Below are 20,387 nucleotides of genomic sequence, written 5' to 3' on the forward strand. Positions count from 1 at the left end.
ACTCTCGATCAACTCGTTCCAATACTTTTTTTTTCTTTTTGTTGCATTTATCAAAAGTTACAAAATTCACAATATTTTGCATTTCTGCGTTTGAAAATAACAAGTCATCTTGTTTATTGTACTTTATCTTTTCTTCTTTCACACTTATGTAAGTGATAATTGACAGTTCTTATACATATACTAGCTACAGCATGCAGATCTAATAAATACAATAAAATATATTACTTTAGCATACCGTAATTACTAGCTGGTATAAAAATGTTTTATAAATAACTTAACGATCCAGGTCCGTGCAGCTCTGCGCCACGCATCACCCGCTCCTAGGAAACCGTATTGAGTGGTGGAAAAGGATTCTGCTTGGACACCACCAACTTATTGTGACTATATGAGATGTAGCCTTTAATTTTGCCCTCGAAAATCAAATTCGCCACAATACAGTGTGTCTCATCGATACTCATATCGGTCTCGCCAACAAATTGCAGCGCCGCCTGAAATGCGCGCAAATCCAATTGATGTGTCTGTTTGATTATATATACACGCTTGAAGAGATTGCGATAGACAATGAACTTCAATTTCTCAACCAATAAATAAATGCCACATTTGATAAAGAATATCTCATGCCGTTGTATAACTTCATCGAACTTGCGTACATTGCCCTCTTTTAGCGCGACAGCAAGTTCATGAAACTGTAGTAGGTCAAAACGTTCGAGATTTTGTTTCTTTGGCAAATATCCAAGTAGCATCTTTACCGGCACTAAGTAGATCAGTATGAGACGCTTGTTGCGTGGGAAATTGCGTGGTGTGTTGCGCAGGGCGAATGAAAGAAATTCATCGGCACTCTTGTAGTCCGAGTCGAACATAGCTTTGCGACCTACAAAATATTTGTACGTAATCTGCTCGGGTAATGGGAAGGAGTCTTTAAAGTTGCTGCTATCAATGGCGCGTATCAATGGTTTACATAAATGCAATTTGTTGATGCGGAAATACACCTTGAATAGCTGATTAACTAGGTTGAGCATGCCAAGGCGTTTGGTGTCGTCGTCAGAAGATCTGCAGAAGCAAAAGCATATGTCACAATTTACTTTAAATTTATATAAATTATATATACCTATTATCTGCGGCGCAAACACGGAAACAGCTCATTAGGCAGTCGGCAGCCTTTTCAAGTATTTCACCTGGCTTACTGCTACTGCCAAGATCTTCGCATTTCTGCGCTAATATACGCAAATCCAAGCAGGTCGTGTACATAATGGGCAGGCACCAATTTTCCTCTTTCAACTGTTGTAACATTTTAACAACAGATTGTATGCATTGTGACTGCTGACGATATGCCTGCATGAAGTCTCGCGCTAATATTTAAAGAGAAGAAATACATTAAGTATATATATAAAGTGCGTCAAATTCTTTCCACTCACATTCCATGCCCAAGTAGTAGAGCACTTTCAGATGTGCACACACTATTTCATCAATTGGCGGATCAAGCATACGTTCAACTGTATTTTCTGGATTTTCCACGTACAGGTTGCGATTCATAATATGTTTGTCTTTGAGTGATATGAAGGAAGCCAAGGAGTCGCCATCTGCCGCGGACCAAGCGCGCTGTATACCACTCAAATAGTTTTGCAAAGTACCAAACATTTTGCTACCTGCAAATTAAGTTAAATCTGTATATTTTTACCAGTTTTTTGGCATTATTATAAATTACTTACCTTTATTTATATTTGCTGAATAGTTAACAAATCTATTAAGACCCGGCAAATAAAGATATTTTTGCTTGCAAATTTTTTATATACTTCACTTGACAAAAGCACTGACAGAACTGTCAAAACGTGGGAAAATCGATAGGCACTGCAGTGTTGCCGCATTTGCTGAATTTATGCGTCATGACTTACAGTGTTTAGTAACATTATTTTATTTAATTTGATTACTAATTTTAATGATTTTATTTTAAAATTGTGTACTTTTTGAATTTTTATGTCTTATTTTATTAAGTTTTGTATAATTAATAAAAATATACAAATATTTTACTTCTCTTTATGTGGAACTGTATTGACAACACTGCGGAGATATGTTACACTGCTTTGCCGACTTTGCTGCTGTAGCCGCGAATGTCAAATTCGAATTAAATTGTTTTTGTGTGCCGCGATGCTTATATTTGCTTATATATTTTTATTACATAAAAGAAATAGTTTGGAACGATTGTTTATATGTACATACATTAGAAAGCTGCATATGGCTTGTATGTGTGTAAGGGCATAATGTATTTATTTTGGGTTTGCATTGTATGGCCGCATCTATGTAGGTTTGTACTGTCATACAAATACATATAATTGTAGATGCATCTGTATATATACATATATGTATGTACATACAAGCTCAAAAATGTTCATACATACATATATGGTGTTTTCGAATAATATTTTGGCTTAATGTGATGCTTTTCGACTAATTGAATTTCATTAAATTGTTATTTGTTTAAATTGTGTTTCTTTATCATTAAATATTTACACACATACCAATATACATACATATGTACATACATGTAAATGTTTCTACTATTGTGTAAATGTTTCTACTATTAAAAAAATATACATAATTGTATATTTAGCACATAGCATTTCAAAAATATGTAATTGATTTGTAAGTAAGCCTAACTAGGACGACGTAACGCTACTCCGTATATTTAAATATATACATATACATATTTCCAGGAATGCTTTCTTCCTCAGAACAAAATAACTAAAATTTATTTATAGAAATGACCTCAGGGTTGTCAAAAATGGAACCGACGAAAATTGCTATTAACAATTTATGGTTAATCACTGTTGCGCTTGGCAGAAGCAGAGCTCTCGGTAGCATAAAAAAAAAAAATCCTTCGTAAAAGTATTGCAATGGAAATATTGAGCCGGATTGCTATTAATTAAAAAAATAAATCAAAAAGAAGGTTTGAGCGAAATCATAGCAAACTAAAAGCCTAAAAACAATCTATACAACCCCTTAAATGTAAACTAAATTTTTTTCTGGTCACATACACATACTTACATACATATATACTTAGCATATGTATTATATACGTATAAATACATATAATATATTTTTATGGCGCTTCGATATTGCAGGAATATTTATCTGAAATCGAAATATTTATATTAAGAAAACACACAAACTTTAAGCGGTCAAAAACCATATTATATTTTCTTAATATACATTTTCCGATTTCACATAAATATTCGTTCAATCTCGAAGTGCCATAAAAATAACTTTACTTCATTCCTGAGCAGAGCACTTAACATTTGGTTATGTTTTAATTAAAAGGCATTCCTCAACTGTGATATAAACAAAGCAGAGAAGAAGGCAAATAAACAAAGTAATGCGCCTTCAAATGAATACAGATGCAAACACGCAAATACATATAATAAGAAATGTGAATGGTATTTAAAAAATATTTCTCGACCTTTTGGTTTGCTCTTTTATATATGAGAACCAGTTTTTCGAAGTAAGAGAAATATTTGCAAGAAAATGTTTACTTTGGTTTGCACGAGTCTTCGTTTGCATATTTGTTAGGACTTGCAGACGTAGACACTGGTCTTATAACTTTTTGAAGGTCTTTTTTAAGTCTCCAACAATAATCTGCTAGCATTTTTGAGTTTCATTTCCCTTAATAGCGCTTCTCCATGAAGGAAACGAGTGATGGAACCTTTCCACCCAAATTTACCGGAAAGAAATCTAGACGAGAATCCAGCAGACGTATTTTTAAGAACATATTACACCCCAAAGTTCTATATGACATTATAAATTAATTTACTAAGTTTTTGTAGTTTTCCGATTAATGGTACCTTAAAAAACTTTTCCAGAGCGAGTTTTTCGTGACTATACAGTTCTTTTGCGCTTTCAACATGTTGCTACAGAGTAAATTCCTCTCACTATCGCTTATATCACCAAAAACTAATAGAGATAGATATAGGGTTATATAATAAACAGGATGACGAGACGTGTTGAAATCCGAGTGACTGCCTGTCAATACGTCCATGCAAGGTGTAACTTGAAATGAGTGAAAATAGAAACTTGGTACACGCGGTTCTTGGCAAAAAAGAGAGAACGAGTTTATGATCATGATCACAACACCTTAAGATCAAAACTGTAATTTGGTGAGGACACCTGTAGTTTCAAAATTTTTAAAAAGTAGGTGGGGCCCTAATATGTTTAATGTACCTACATATCTCCTCAAGTACTTCAGCTAAATCAACGTCACTTGCTCAGAACAAATATTTTATTAAAATTGGACAATGGGCGTGACACTCCGTATATTTAGGTGAAAACCCATATCTCGGAACTTGCTGGACCAATATCAACCAATTTTGATATTTAACATTATTTTGACATTCTTATATGACAGTGAAAAATAATAATCTGAATCTCTCATATTCCAGTATACAAATGAAGAACCAATGATTCCATCGACATAAAACTTTGCACATATAGTGCCTTTAAGATTTACCACCTGATGGCTAAAAATTGTCAAAATCGGATTACAACTATTCAAACCCCGGGTATCGGACATGTGGACCCCAGTTCCTATTGCGAAAAAGTCCTTTCCTGCTTATAAAATATGGCACTAAGTTAAATATAGTGTTAACATAAAGTTTTCCAAGCCCTGAAAGTAAACCCCTGTCTTTCCTGCTTGCACGTTGGAAGCAAATAGGAAGAACGAGCTCAGTTCCAGAACTTAACCCTTCTTTACTTGCCTTAATAAGCTCTTATCCACGGAGAAGGCCGGAATCACTGCATCAGTGAAGGATCTTTTTACGCCAACAGAACTTGAAACTCGAAAAATATATATGTATGTATGTATGTAATTTGTTTATTTTTTCAAACATTTAACCTACATCGGGACAAAAAAGCACAAGAAAATTGTAATTAAATTTTCCGGGTAAATGATATTTCAAAGTATTTTACTTAGTTGGCCAGACTATCCTTAATTACTATGCAAAATATGAGTGGAATCTGTGAACCAGATTGTTTAAAGCAGCTGCTTAAGTCGGTACACCTCAGTGATGCGTTGCGATTTTTACAATGGATAAAAATATCGAACAAAGAATTTGCCTAAAATTTTGTTAAAATTTCGAAAGTTGGAAAAGGTTTACGGTGATTCAGTTTTATCAAAAAGACAAGCCTACGAGTGGTACAAAGCCTTCTAAAACGGTCGAGAGATCATTGAAGACATGCCTCATTCTGGACGAGCTGTGACCTCTTCAACTGATGAAAATATTTAAAAAAATTAAAGGGTACGGTGCTTGAAAACCGTCAGGCAAGCGTTAGAGAGATGGCAAGAGAGAGCTGGACATCTCTCGCGAGTCCGTTGGAATGATTTTGGTGCATATTTTTTGTATGAATCGCGATCTTACTCGACTCATACCGATAAAACTTAATATTTAAAAAAAAAAAACACGATTGTCACCGAATTCAAAGCCAAAAACGCTATGAATACCATCGATCAACCACCGTATTCACCAGATTTGACGCCGTGTGATTTTTTCTCATTCATCAAACTGAAATAGCCGTTCCGTGGAACTTGTTTTCAGTCGATCGAAGAGAGAAAACAAGTTTCGCTGGAGGAGCTCTGAAAGCCGTGCCAAAAAGCGCTCATGAAAAGTGTTTCGAGGACTGGAAAAACCGAAGTGTATTACATCTGATGGGGATTGCTTTGAAGGCGACAAAATAAATATTGATGAATAATTAATTAGTTTGCGTCAATAAAAATATTTAACAAATTGATACAGTCTTTTTTTTAATTTATTCAAAATCGTCTATTTTTACTGTCTGTCGCATTAGGTGTACCCTGGAATATGCAGCATTACATGAGTTTTAAGCCCATTTTGTTTATTTTGGTGCATACTGTACATACAAACATATGTATAACACGAGGAATGGGCTTAACATCTTAATACCATTCAAATTACTACAAACATTTTATTGCAGCACTTGAAATATTTTGGAACTGCTATTTTTCAAAATCTCTAGTTTCAATTTTCGGCATTTCCGACACATTTCATTTCAAGTGGACAACTCAATCGAGTGTCTATGCATGTGTGTCTGTATATACTACATAAACCTATGTATATAAACCTAATTTATTTTATGAATTCAGAAGATGAATCACTAATTTGATTAAAATCAAGTCATGCGCCACCAGAGATTTCTTTAAAAATAACTTCAAGTGCCACAACTTGAAAATGAGTCTCTATACGGTTGCGCCTCAAACACGCCACTGATCCCCCCAGCGCATAGTGACAGCCAAGGGCACTTAAGCAAATGCATAATAAAGCTAATGTACAATTAAAGGAATAATTTGTATGGCATTACAGTTGCGCTTATTACCCTTTTTTTGCATTACTTAGGCACCGAGTGACAGCTTGTTTAAAAATAACTTACGATACACCACCGCATAGAATACTCGAGAGTCCGTTGAATAGCGGCGCTGCAGAGTTAGATGCTTGAAATCTTAGCCGAGTGTGCTGTAATTGCCAATGAGCGACGGCTCTGCCGGGTACTTCATCCCGAATAGGAAATTGAGCACAAAGCAGACTCTATCACGACGTCCTCGGCGAAAGTGGAAGGAATTGTATATAAAGCAGAAACATATACATATCTATGCACTCTATGCTCCATGTGAACCGCTTTAAATGTCCCCCTCTCCGAACAGTATAATAGTCGTTTTTAATAGGTGTAAGCCATGACAGCTGCACGGGAACCTGTCTCGTGGCTATGAAATGTACCTCTGATGTCTCTTTCATTGCCTAACACATAGGCCGCCGCCACATTAATGACAAGGCAAGAAAAATGAAAAACATTTCCCTTGAACAACACGCTTGAATAGGCGCGTACTGTCCACACTAACTGGTTGGTTGATATTGATAAGGACACGGAGCGTTGGCTGGACTATAGGCGTGTGTATATAGTAGTAGTATCCACAATGACATGCCTTTATGTACATTAGTTAAACACATTGCACCGCTCGCAAGTAAATATCTACATATAATAGAATTATACAAGCGTTGGCTCCAAGTACATACGGGTAATACACGAGGGTGGTCTCAGAAGGATACGAACTCCGCTCCTTAAAACTAGTTTTTAAAGACTAGCGAATGAATACATTTTAGAACACCTTTTATTTAATACTATTATTTACACAGATAATCAAAGCGTGGACAATCGTCTGAGTGGATGACCTGCATCTGATAGATCCTATGCATTATATATCAAAACTTCCAGATTTCCGAAGGTTTAATTATATAAAATATATAGATTTTTCTGTTGAACAAATGTTGCAGTCGCCTTAAAAAACCGGTAGTGGTTATTAAAGGACGATCTCAAGGTTCAACTCTGAGAAAGCTCTCTTTTTCTTTTTTAAATGTTTACTAAGGATCACTGATTTCAAGAGAGAATGCAAGGGCAACCTGAGGATTTTTTAGACTATCAAGTATTATTTCTTCTTTGCAGCCACTTATAACGATCCAAGTAAAGGAGAGCCGTAACTGAGAGTGTAAACGAAGGACCGTGTAGAGTCGACTCGGCGCCATTCGCAGCTATTCGAACTGACTTATGGAAAGACTTGGCTAATTTTACGTCAAGATCTTAAATTGAAAGCGTACAAAATATTTGCAGTGCAAGAACTGAAACCGCTCGACCTTTCAAAGTGACATCGCTTCGTTTTATGGGCTCTTCAAAAATTTCCAAGCAGATCCGATGTTTTCGAGACAAATTTTTTTCAGCGATGAGGCCCTTTTCTCTCTTAATGGGTATATAAACAGCAAAATTACCGCATTTGGGACGAAGAGCAACCTGAAGAGATTACAAAGCTGCCATTTTATCCAGAAAAACAACGGTTTGTGAGCCGCTGGAATCGCAGGTCCATAATTCGTAACCGTCAATACCGACCATTATCGCACCATGTTAAGCGACTATTTGATGCCTGTCATCGAAGCTCGTGATCTCGGCGACATTTGTTTTCAACGAGACGGCGCCACTCCCCACACATCGCATCAATTAATGGATTTAGTGAGAGCACACTACGGTGAGCAGATAATTTCACGATTTAGGCCGGTCGATTGACCATCAAAACTTTTTCCTGTGGTGATAATGTAAAGTCTAAAGTCTATGTAGGCAATCCCGGTTTGATTCAGGCCTCATCACGCTTGTTATTCGCCAGTTAACAATCGAAATGTTCGAACAAGTCATCTAAAATTGGACTCAACAGATGGACCAGATGAATGACACGTAGCCACGGCTCACATTTGAAAGAGATAATCCTCAAAAAATAAATGCCAAAGGTTGTTCTTTGGAATGATAATAAACAATCCCCATTAAATTTGAAGTTTCTGTGTTTTTTCTTTAAAGTAGGGAACCTCGAAATGGATCACAGTCATCAAAATGCTTTTATAGCTAGTAAACTTCTTGGGCAGCCCTCGTGCATATATGTTTATGGAAATAGACATCTAATGTAGGAGTTTTTGTTCGATTGCACGTGTGCTTAGTCATGACACACTTTCAAGGTCCGTACCTAATGTCTAATGTTTACATTATGAAGTCATTCTACTGTGTTATGCATGAAATGTATTGAATGGGCAATCATAATCAGCAAAACAGCCAGCTTTAGCCTTTTCATACAAAGTAATTGTATACTCCAGCATATATCCGTACTACACATATGTATAATATATCAATGTGGATATGGGAATATGGATAAATGGTTTAATGCATGATTTATTCATGAGAATAACCGACACAAAATGACTCTAATCAAATTATCTAGCTATTGATAATATAATAAAATAAAATAAATGAAATTTTGTTTAATTATTTAAAAAAATGGAACAACCGACCATGCGCCTTTAACGGAGACAATGGGCAGCTGGAGAGGAAAAAAATCTATTTTTTTACCAAATCCACTGAGTTGCTGAATAAGGTTTAATTTGGTTACCACCCGGGAGCACAATGGGCCGCCTGCGCTCTGACGCTCATGCTCCCCCTTTTCAAACAACCAACCAATCATAGGCCAGACGGTATCGCTCTTTAAATAATGTTTTGCTAAGAGTTCTATGCAGGGCACGTTACAAAGATCGGATCTATTTGGTGTCACTGTAGCTTTACATATCACTTTACAACTGTGGCTTGTAAGGGAAGCTTTATAGTTGAAAGTGATGTTGGAGGAAAGCGTTATGAGGGGAAAACTCATTACTTTAGAAGATATTGTCAAAAATACTTATGGTAACTGTTCCTTTATAACGTCCATAAATTGTAACGAAAACTTGAGCGGCCAACTTTAAACATCAGTCACTTGAGAGAAATGTCATACTCAGGCTTAGATTATGTCCGGCTTTGATTGAGAGATCTATAAGTAAAGTCATATGCTCTTCATTACAATAAGTGTAATATACCGATCTCATAACTATATTTGAGTCTTGAAAGCCTGTGAAAAACTAACTTTGACAAACTAACTAATCTTTGAAAGGTATATTGTCGTTGCAAACTGGAATTATATCAACAGCAAAGACCTGTGATATTCAAGCAGAAACAACAACGGACTGAAGATTCTGAGCAACGGTTGGAGTTCTTCAAACGGAAAAAACATACATTTCTCTCATCTATATGAGACAATGGATCAGACATACAATAGATAATGTATGAATTGCACTTCAAATTGCTTTACAACAATCCGCACGAGCCTTTTTTTGAGCGATTGTCAAATTGTGCGGGATCCAACGAGAACAAACCTTTTTTACGGCCAGGTGTTCATGCAATATCGAATGTATGCTGGTGGGAGAAATGCACAGGCATGCCTCTATCTGAAGGTTTGTTACATGACGGTCTTGCATTATCAGTTCACGTACGGCATCGATGTTTTCTCGCACAACGGCTGTTATTTTTGGACGACCTTCACGGAATTCGTTTTTGAGCCAGCGGGTCACGATTGAATTCGTTGTACCAGTTTTTCACAGTGCTTTAGGATGGTGCTTCATAGCCATACAAAGATTTTAGTTCATCGATGCACTCTTGTCGTGATAATCCACGTCGAAAGTTGTGAAAAATGATTGCACGAAAATGTTCACGAGCTAATTCCATTTTTTGGCCGAGATGAGTTTTTTAATTCCCTGTAAATAAAACAATTCACGATTAAATGACAAAACGTTCTGAGTGATGTTATGCTAAAAAATGTCAAACTTTCCAATGGAAATGTCAGATTACACCTGGCAACACTTAATTCTGCCCTAGGCCAGAATATATATAGCAGCCCTCGTATTCGCAACACTATTACCCATCTTAAGACCCAGCACTCAATATTGGATAATATTCGACCGAATAGACCACGTCCAGCATGCAGTGAAGAAAATATAGCAGCCGTAGCTGAGAGTGTACACGAAGACCGTGGATAGTCGATTCGGTGCCGTTCGCAGCAACTCGGACTGACACATGGAATGGCTTGGCGCATATTACGTCGAGTTCTTAAATTGAAAGAGTGCAAGAACTGAAGCCGCTTCACCTTCACAAGCGAAATCGCTTCGCAGTTTGAGCTCTTGAAAAGTTTCGAGAAGATCCGACGTTTTCGAGCCAAATTTTGTTCAGCCCCTTTCCGGCTTAATAGGTATGTATACAAGCAAAATTGTCTTATTTGGGACGAAGAAAGAAAATCCAGAAAATGCAACGGTTTAGTGTGGTTTGTGGGCCGTTGGAATAATCGCGCCATGATAATCGACTATTTGATGCCTGAAATTGAAGCTCGTGGTCTCGGCGACATTTGGTTTCAACTAGACGGCGCCACTTCCCACATCACATCAATCAATGGATTGATTGAGATAACCCTTTGGTGAGCAGATAATTTCAAAAAGTAGTTCAAAATGTAGTTATTATGTACTCATATTTTTCACAACACTAAAAAGTAAATTTTATAAAAAGTAAACAATTACTTTCCCTTCACATTCTCATTCATTTTCTTTTTGAACCGAGTACACAAAATTCTAACAAAAATATTTAAATTTGTTAAGCAATAAAATATTCAAAATACTAATGGAACTAATTGGATTGGTTTACAGATTCGATTGGGGGAAAATAGGTAATGACTCCTTAGTGGCACAATTGGCAGCACTTAACAACCCGGGATTTAAGCTCCAAGCTAATTTGCCTTACGCCCAACTATGTGTAGGCTCCTACCCAGGCGATATTGCGATCTACAAAGAAAGTGGCGAAGCATTATCAACAGAGTTGCCATTTATACTGAAAGTGTTGAGTATGAACAAGGCGATTAGCTTACACGTTCATCCGAACAAAACCAACGCTGAATACTTGCATTTAAGAGAGCCCAAATTCTACAAGGATTCCTGGCATAAACCTGAAATGGCCATCGCCCTAACACCCTTTGTGGCTGTATGTGGTTTCCGGCCACTATCCGAAATCAAGAATATGTTAATGGATATATATCCACTAAAAAAGTTCGTAATGGCCGATTCTGATGACATTGACCTTTTGGATGCGGGCGATGAACAGGGATTGCGGAATTGCTATCAAAGAATATTTGATAGAGACTTAGAAGCTGTAGCTCAATGCGTGGAAGAAATATCCAAAGACTTTGGCAAAGAAATGTGCAAATTCGATGTGCTGGAAATATTCAATGTGCTCAAAAGGGACTTTCCCAGGGATATTGGTGTGATTTTAATATTCTTTTTGAATGTTATACGTCTGGAACCGGGTCAAGCGATGTTCGCCGATGCAGGCCAAATTCATAGTTATCTAGCTGGCGATTGTATCGAGTGCATGACACCTTCTGACAATGCAATCCGTGCCGGTTTAACAATAAAATATAGAGATACCAAACATTTATCCAATATATTGAACTACAAAAGTTCCACTGCCGAGGACATAATAGTCAAACCCGAACGCATTAATGATCAGCAGGTGATATTCAAGCCACCTATTGAAGACTTTGCAGTCACGCAAATAACATTGAGACCTGAAGATGATGTTTATGTTTTACAAATTGAACAATCTCCTGGTATAATGCTGGTTTTAAGTGGTCAACGCACTTTAGAAGTCAACGGTGTAAAACAAACGCAATTAAAACGTGGATCTATTCTGTTTCTGCCTTTCGAAGCGGGCACTGAGCTGCGATTTTTAGCCAGTGGAGACGAAAAAGAAAGTTTTGTGGCTTACATCAGCACCGCAAATACCCCGCCAAACCCGACGACAGATACATAATCGAAGTTGCTGAAAGTCCAATTATTATGATAATGTAAGCTTGACTTTAAGTTATCGCAGACAATGTAAGAGTTCCAAAAAAATTCAAACTTGTTCTTCTAATCAAAACTGTATCCAAAACTAATGAAATGAGTATATGTAAGAACAACATCCGATGTGTTTTTCTGAGAATGATGGAATTTTTCATAGAAAACATATTGTTTACGACTACTAAACCCTTGCATGGGGGTGAACCTATGATTCTCACTAAACTCTTAGCAACTTCTTGAAGATAACGATAGAGGCTTATTAGTGTTGGCGAAATTAACCTGATGTTAGGTTTCCATTCAAGGAAATAGATAAGAAACTGGTGTGTTGTCTTAGCTAAAGGCTCTTTCCTTATGCGGTTAAAATTTGTCTAGGTCTTTTTAAGATTGGGTAGGAACAATCTATCAATATCTATATATATAAGGAAGCGAAGCAAATAGGTCAGGTAGTGAACGGGGGCAAGATGAAATATTTTTTATGTCATCAAACAAACAGTCGTCGCACTCGGGGCTTGGCTTCCGCGTCACTGTTGCAAGTCATAACTCCGAAGCCGTAGATAATTTCGTCTGTCTTGGAACCAGTGCTAACACCAACAGCAAAGACCAAACTCTACACGTCACTTATTTTTCCCGTCCTGCTGTATGGTGCAGAGACATGAACGATGACACCATCTGAGGAGTCGACGTTAAGAGTTTTCCAGAGAAAGGTGCTGGGAAGATTAATGGTCCTTTGCGTATTGACAACGGCGAGTACCGTCGTCGATGGAATAATGAGCTGTACGAGATATACGACGACGAGCAAATTAAGAGGCAGCGGATACGCTGGCTAGGTCATGTCATCCGAACACTCCATCTCTGAGAGTATTCAACGCAGTACCCGGTGGGGGATGGTAAGAGGAAGATCTCCACTCTGTTAGAAAGACTAGGTGGACAAGGACTGGGCTAGACTTGGAATCTCCAATTGGCACCAAATAGCGAAAAGGAAAAACGATTGGCGCGCTGTTGTTACTCGGCTATAACCGCGTAAGCAATGTCTACGCTAATAAAGAAGAAACTATCTACATTTTTGTATAGAAAACACTTCGATTATATCTTATAACTGGGTAAACTTTTTTCACAAGCTTAGCTACAATAAGTAATATACTTTTTGAGCGTTATAGGAAGTCTACTTTAACACGAACATAAGTATTTGCTTGGCATAAAGCATTCCGTGAAGGATGTGAAGTCATCGAAGACTTCGAAGGCTTCTTGTGTGTCATCCTATCACGACTGATAATAACGATAATATCGAAAAAGTTAAAGAACAGTGCTTGAAACCATAATATTGGCATCAGAGAGATTTCAGAGGATCTCAAGATCTCTTATGGATCGACTCAACATATTTTAGTTAACACGTATGGATGCTATACTAGTACCAAAAGAGCAGACCAGACTTTTTGCAAAAATGACGTCGAGTAGAGGTCGCAAAAGATATGCTTGGCAACGTATCTGTTTACCTCCCTTCAAACGTTTCATTGTCGTGGGTTTATAAATACTTGTACGACGTCAAATCTGTCCAATCATCCATCTAGCGAATGGCGCACTAAAAATTTGCCAAAACCAAAAATACAATGTCAAAGTTTTGTTTAATCACCGTGATGAGGGTCACGATGAATCTGTTCTACAGGGACCGACGGCCGTTTGAGGCGTTCGTTTAAGCAATTAGTCGTAAACGACCGGATTGATGTGCATTCTTACCTGATTGTGACGGACTTTATGGCCAAACACGAAAGGAGAATAATCGCTTAGTCACCGTATTTGCCAGATTTGGCTGCCTGTGACTTTATTCTGTTTACGAAATTGAAAAATATATTTGAGATACGCGCTATGACTCCATTGAAGCCATTAAAAGCCTTTCGCTGAAGGCCATCTCAGCCCAGGCTTATAACATAAAGCTTTTGGCATGCTTATACTGACTCAGAAGGCTTTAAAAATGTATGCGCTTATAAGGATTTGTAACAAAACACGCGATATTTTTTTTCTTTTGTCAGTCTGGGTCAAATTTGATCGACCGGTTCTTCACTTTTTGCGATTATCTACGAAACACCTTAATCTTTCTTATTTTAGATTCAATAATATCATAATAATATAATAAATAAGAGTTCTTGTGCTTTGGTCTGTTGCGATTAAGAGGGCTCAGTTGTAGATACATACATACATCTTATAGAATGCACAATTACCTCAGATTTGAATTTGATAGAGAAGAAGAGGTGTTGAAATCATGTGTTGACAAAATCGTGGAATTCGAGAGCATCAATTCTTTTTATTGAGAAGATGATACGGTCTTTTAAGGCTTTCTTAATTCTTAATACAAGTACACTTCCCATATTAATACAAAATTTAAGCCATTTTTTTCAAAATGTTTAGAATAATTATATGTAGAAATCTGCTTTTTTTAATGATCATAGTGCTTTAGAAACTTTGTCATCAAGTCCGTTTGGTACAAGTGCTCGACCTCGACCTTAACTATTCGACGATTACTAGCAGCAGTTCGGACGCTTTTTTGGTTTCTGGAAAATAGTGAGGCAATGGTGTGTTATCTCCTCTTACGAAATGGTGAAAATATATGACTGAGCAACGGTTCAAGACTACATTTGACTGAGAAAGTATCACAATTTTGCGCGGAGGTGTTCCCTCCATGGCTGAAACAATAAACACCAAAGCTAATGAAGCCCTAATAATAATACTTTAAACTTTAAATGAAAAAGCCGCATTCGATTTCCGAGTGCGTAAATAGTCTGGCACAAATTTACCAACAGACACTGATGTAGCAGATTGATTGGTTACTTTTTTAATCAAAAGTGTTTCAAACCTCAACAGAATTGAATTGGAAAAGCCAAACACATCTATTCAAAAGTCAGCGCTTCGCTCGTGTCACGAGATAAACGCCGCAACAATAAACTTTAACAGCAACTGCAACTGACAGCTAACCAACCACAACAAGAACAATAGCAATATAAGCCAAATAAACAACATAGCACTCGGAATCATCACAATTACACAGCCACCCATTTCGTATGAAAGTTTGTATGCAATACCCATCGCACAAGTCACAAATACAACAGACAAATTTACGTGCATGCGTGAGTGTGTATGTGTACTTCATCCGTTCCATTCATTTGTACCGTACCGTAGTGAGAGCGTCGCACGTCTAAAAGCGATGACCCAAATACGTGTACGTGGCCTCGTGCATCAGCCCTGTAATAATGCTGATTGCCATAGGACGAGTAAAGTGCAACACTGTTGTAAGCATGCATGCATGCCGAGGTGAAGGTAAAAGTGGGTGAAATCCATAATCGATAAACTTATGCACAATGAACGATGTGATGGTTCGTCATTTCCCGCTAGGAAATCGCATTATGCTCGTCAACGACCTCAAAGGAAAACTTATAATAGCAAAGCTTCCCCGAAGACGACTCGTAACTCATTTCTAGCAATATTGAGTTGAAGATGTAGCACAGTTTGGGACATTGCATTGGGTGCAATGATGTAAGGTAAAATGTTTTGAAACCCATATCAATTCGCATTGACGACCTTTCAGAATCTCTCTAGACCTACAAACAAGTAATCCTTTGTTCAAAGTAGGAATTCGTGAGTACCCTACTATATCGATGGCTAAAAACGATCAAGAACTATTACGTAGATCGTTTAAAGAATAGCAAATTTCGCTACAATAGAAATAATAATACCGATCTTTTAAACTATATAAACGTGTAGAATATTATATATTTTTAGATGACGCAACTTTGCATTCTCCTAAAAAAAATGTATGAAAGTATGTAAGCGCTTAAAAATAATTAAATATTATTTTGTACCTTTAGCCCTCAACACTATACGTAATGCTTCTGTAATTGTAAATGTAAAGGGGTTTTCAATAAGAGCGCTACAAAAGTTTAGGGTAGTAATAAAAATCTTAATTTCGTTTGCTTTTGCATAGCCACTACGGGCACGCTTGCAGCAGTCAAGATGCTGAACCCAATTTTCGACGGTTTTCAAGTATAAATCGGCGATACTGCTGCAATTTCACATTCGATATTCATACGAAGCTTATGAATCGTCGCTGGCTTGTTGGCATAGACCATAAACTTGACGTAGTCTCACAGGAAATAGTCTAACGCCGTCTAACAAATCGCACGACCGAGGCAGCCAATATTCGGTTATCAGTGAGCGGTAGCGATTCCCATTCATAGTAACGTGCCGGTCTTGATCATCACGGAAGAAGCCACCGCCCATAAACCGCACCAAACAGTCATTTTTTCGGGATGCAATGTTGTCTCATGGAGTACGTACGAAAGTACCTTCACAAGAATAAAGAATGTCATTGATATCCCAAACCGTTTTTGTTTTATTTAAAAAGACTTTTGTAGCGCTCTTATTGAAAACCCCACTGTTAAAGTTTAGGCCACTGACTCTGAATTTCGGTAGTAAATTATAATAATTTCGACTCGTTGTTGGATCGTATATCTTTCCAGGATGAAATGACAAGCCTTACACAGTTCAAAAATCGGAAATACAGAAAACTGTTCATTTAAAATTTTGATAAAATAAAGGTTCCGAAACTGCAATAGTTTGAAAAGTTCTTAGTTTTTTAATCTCACAGTGCCGATTAATGTAGTCCAGATTGCCAACTCAAATTGTGGTACAGAGAGAGTTATTTAAGTCATATGTTGCGATTATAATTTTTCGACCGAATATAATAATTTTTTTAATATTAAAGGAAAAAATATTTCAAGCTTCTGACACTTGAATTCTGTAGAGTTTATAGAACATTGTGAAAAAACTTTTTCTTCAAGATAATACATTTTTTCATATAGCAATTTCCTACAGGGACTGGTAAAATACATATTTGATAGGAATACATACCCAATAAGGCTTGAAATAAGCGTGATTTGAAAATCCGTATCACCCGTTCGATGGCTATGCGCAGTGCACGATCCTGCGGCTCTGATAGTCTCGAGTGATAATCCTCCAATAATTCAAGGGCACGATGTGCTTCTGCAATAGTAGAGAAAGCAAGGTTAGAAACAGCAAATACTTGTAAATTTTAGCATGCAATGTGTTTGAGAGAGGGAGTGAAACAGAGAGAGGTAAAAGCTAAGCTAATTATGTTGTCGATAGGACGGACAGTTTAATAGCGAAAGCGTTTAAATACCTTGATTTCGTTACGATACATACAATAAATGTTTATATGTATATTTCCTATACTATATATTACATTTAGTTATTTATGAAGCTAGTGGGTGCAGTTGTGAAAAAAACTAAATTTATAATTGTGTTTTTGTGAAAAAGTCAGTTTATCATACTTTGTATATCGGCAAAGCGTTCGTCAAGCGTCATTTCCGGCGTGGTCTCCTCTATTTGACTGGCTTGTCCGAAAACCGTAGACCAATAGCCACGTGTATCATCGTCGCCGCCCACAGCACCCTCCACATCCATCTCTTCCTCCTCATCCACATCCATCGCGTTGGTCGTTTCGACAGTTTCGGCACCGATAACTGTTATTGATATCGCTTCCGCAACCGCATCGGCCGCTGCCGTTACTTCGGCCTCCATATCAACATTATAACTCTCTTCGGCTTTTGTAACCGACTCGAACGTGTTTTGTTTCGTTTGCGGCGTTTGGCCATAAATGCGTTCACGTTCGATCGATTCGATCATCGTTTTAAAACGATTCAATTCGAAACGTAAACTCTCCGACATATTGGTTAATTGTGTATTATACGATTTCGAAAATGAGCGTTCTCTTATCCTATTGCTTAAATTATTCGTATACACTTCGTTTTCATCACGTGATATATCCGATTCGGACTTTTCAAAATAACCAGACTCAATGTCTGGTGTTTTAAGGCCACTACTCAAGAGATGTCCGTACTCTAGCAGATCCTGTGCCGAGTAGTAACACTCTATCGATTCGCGTACACTATCGCGCCAATTCTCTTCGTCCGCCAAGACGCTGCCGATGTTTATAGTAGACGTGTTGTTCTCGTTGTTGATTGCGTTTGCTTCGGCTGGTGTAGTTAAGCATTGCGAACTTTTGAGGTCGTCACCGCCGCAACAGTCGTTGTCACCTTCGTCGTTGACGTTTTTGTCGGACACTAGCACCGAATGTTGTTCTATTTCTGGAAACTCTTCTAGTTGGTAATCCTTGATATTTTCGTTCTCCTCGCGTATGTCGCTCGCAGATTCTTCTTTTATTACTTTAGTATTTATATCAGCGATTTCTTCTTCAAACAATTCAAAACTTGCATGAGCAGCCGTCGGCACAGCGCAATCTGTTTGCTCTTCTAAAAAGGCACCACGTTCATTATATTTAGCATCGATTTCTGCAGACGCTTGTGTGGCACCGCATACAAGTGTTGATGGCTGAACATTTAATTCTACCTGGACTGTTGATTTGGTTTCGTCGAAGTTTCTGGTATCGTCATCAGGAGCGTCTAGACTCTTAAAGGGTTCTTCGTCGATGTCTCCGTCCTCTTCGGAGCTATCACCTAGATTGCCACTAATTTTTATAACTTTTACGGTATAAACTTCGGCCGATTCATAACTATCTGTGGTCTCTTTTGCGCCAACAGACTCGCCTAAATCGGTTTCGGACTGCTCGTATTGCCTTTCATCACAGCTGCTTTGTTTCAGCGGTACCTGTTCTTCGTCCTCTTCCGAAGTATATTTTCCTGTTGTCTTGATGCTTTTATTGTAATTCCTTATCTTGGACGTATTAAGTGAGATTGTCGTCTCACGTTCAAGCGATTGCTGTAGTCTTCGTTTAACGTGCTGCCTACTCCTCGGACGTCTATTTCGGCGTACTTTATAAGCGTCTGAAACTAAAAGACATGTTCTTTCAGTGCGTCCATTATCGTTGTCATCATCATCATCGTCATCGTCATCATCAATGTCATATACATCACTACCGGCGTGCGTCACGACATCACTGATGGAACCGAAATCAATGTCTCTCATATCACCAATATCCTCGCCATATTCTGGCGCTGAAGAGTCAGCATCGTCGTCATCATCATCATCATCATCGTCGTCATGAAATGTATGATTATCGCTGCTGGTCAATAGATTGGGATCACTACTTCGCTCGCGCTCACTGTCCGTGTCCATATTCGGTCCGCAATTTATTTACGTCCAAATTTTCAATTATTATGAACTAAATTTTAAAAACTTTTTTTGTATATTGTAATGTGTTGTGTATTATTTCGAAAACCCGCGAAATGTGTTTCGAGAACGTCTTGTCAGCAAACCACGTCTTTAACTAACCACTAAGCTCTGCGGAAAACATACAAAATGCCCTACAAATTACGCATTCTCATTGCAATGCATGCCATTCCCATGTTAGTAAGTATGAGCGAGACAGACGGATGCGGAGAGAGAAGCATGAGTGACAGATATATACATATATGAATATATGTACGTAGCCAAGTAAAACCAATCAATAATGATCGATGAAAGTTATGATTTTGAACTGTGTTTGGAATGTGGTGGACAATGCGCGATTTTACAAAGGGGGATCCAATAGTTTTGTAAAAATTTTTTAAACAATATCAAAAAATATATACTATATATTTTATACTAAATGGCACTCTAGCTTAACTTTAAGGGTCGCTATTGTTTTTTAGGTTCCCATTCATTTAACATAGGAATTTTCATTGTTTTATTCAAACTAAAATATTTTTCGTTTCTCAAAAATAAATATCACGTATTCAGAAAGTTCACTTTTCAAACTTTAAACATTTCTGCGACAAAGTTTGATTATCTCAACTAGACGATTAATAATTAATTAATAGTAATTTGAAATTTGGAATTTTTTCAATAAAAAATAAGTTTCTGAGAAAATAATTTATAATAAGCTACAAGTGGCTGGCTTGTGGGAGGATTTTTATTTCGTCAATCACTAACATTTAAGGAAGTAAGAGTTGAAAAAAAAATCAAAAATTTGTTTTGAAGCACCCTAATGTATGTATTATATATTTTTTCAGTTCATAGAAATAAAAATAAAATAATGGAAACCCCTAAATATGAAAAATAAAATGGTCGAATTGAAATATAGCATATAGGAAGAATTTTGTT

General features: G+C 37.3%; 3 protein-coding genes across 3 annotated transcripts in view; 1 reads left to right on the forward strand and 2 right to left on the reverse strand.

Annotated features, from left to right (window-relative positions):
* The window catches only part of LOC120774787, a 65,516-nt gene extending 45,961 nt beyond the window's left edge, over positions 1–19,555 (reverse strand). The window contains exons 1-2 of the mRNA XM_040104569.1: positions 17,618–19,555; positions 17,178–17,309 (exon numbers count right to left, since the gene is read on the reverse strand). Of these exons, the coding sequence (XP_039960503.1) occupies positions 17,178–17,309; positions 17,618–19,421 (1,936 nt within the window). The 5' untranslated portion in view covers positions 19,422–19,555. The remainder of the gene's footprint in view (positions 1–17,177; positions 17,310–17,617) is intronic.
* LOC120774789 (PCI domain-containing protein 2 homolog) lies at positions 75–1,819 on the reverse strand. Its single transcript, XM_040104570.1, has 4 exons — positions 1,710–1,819; positions 1,416–1,646; positions 1,109–1,349; positions 75–1,050 (listed from the first exon to the last, which is right to left on the reverse strand). The coding sequence occupies exons 2-4, from the start codon at positions 1,636–1,638 to the stop codon at positions 321–323; spliced, it is 1,194 nt and encodes a 397-aa protein (XP_039960504.1). The 5' UTR covers positions 1,639–1,646; positions 1,710–1,819; the 3' UTR covers positions 75–320.
* Positions 10,997–12,330, forward strand: LOC120774790 (mannose-6-phosphate isomerase-like). Its single transcript, XM_040104571.1, has one exon. It carries the CDS (start codon positions 11,065–11,067, stop codon positions 12,247–12,249), a length of 1,185 nt encoding a protein of 394 aa, XP_039960505.1. The 5' UTR covers positions 10,997–11,064; the 3' UTR covers positions 12,250–12,330.
* Positions 19,556–20,387: the final 832 nt, after the last annotated feature.

Source organism: Bactrocera tryoni, chromosome 4 (genome assembly GCF_016617805.1).
Source record: "Bactrocera tryoni isolate S06 chromosome 4, CSIRO_BtryS06_freeze2, whole genome shotgun sequence".
Classification (NCBI taxonomy): domain Eukaryota; kingdom Metazoa; phylum Arthropoda; class Insecta; order Diptera; family Tephritidae; genus Bactrocera; species Bactrocera tryoni.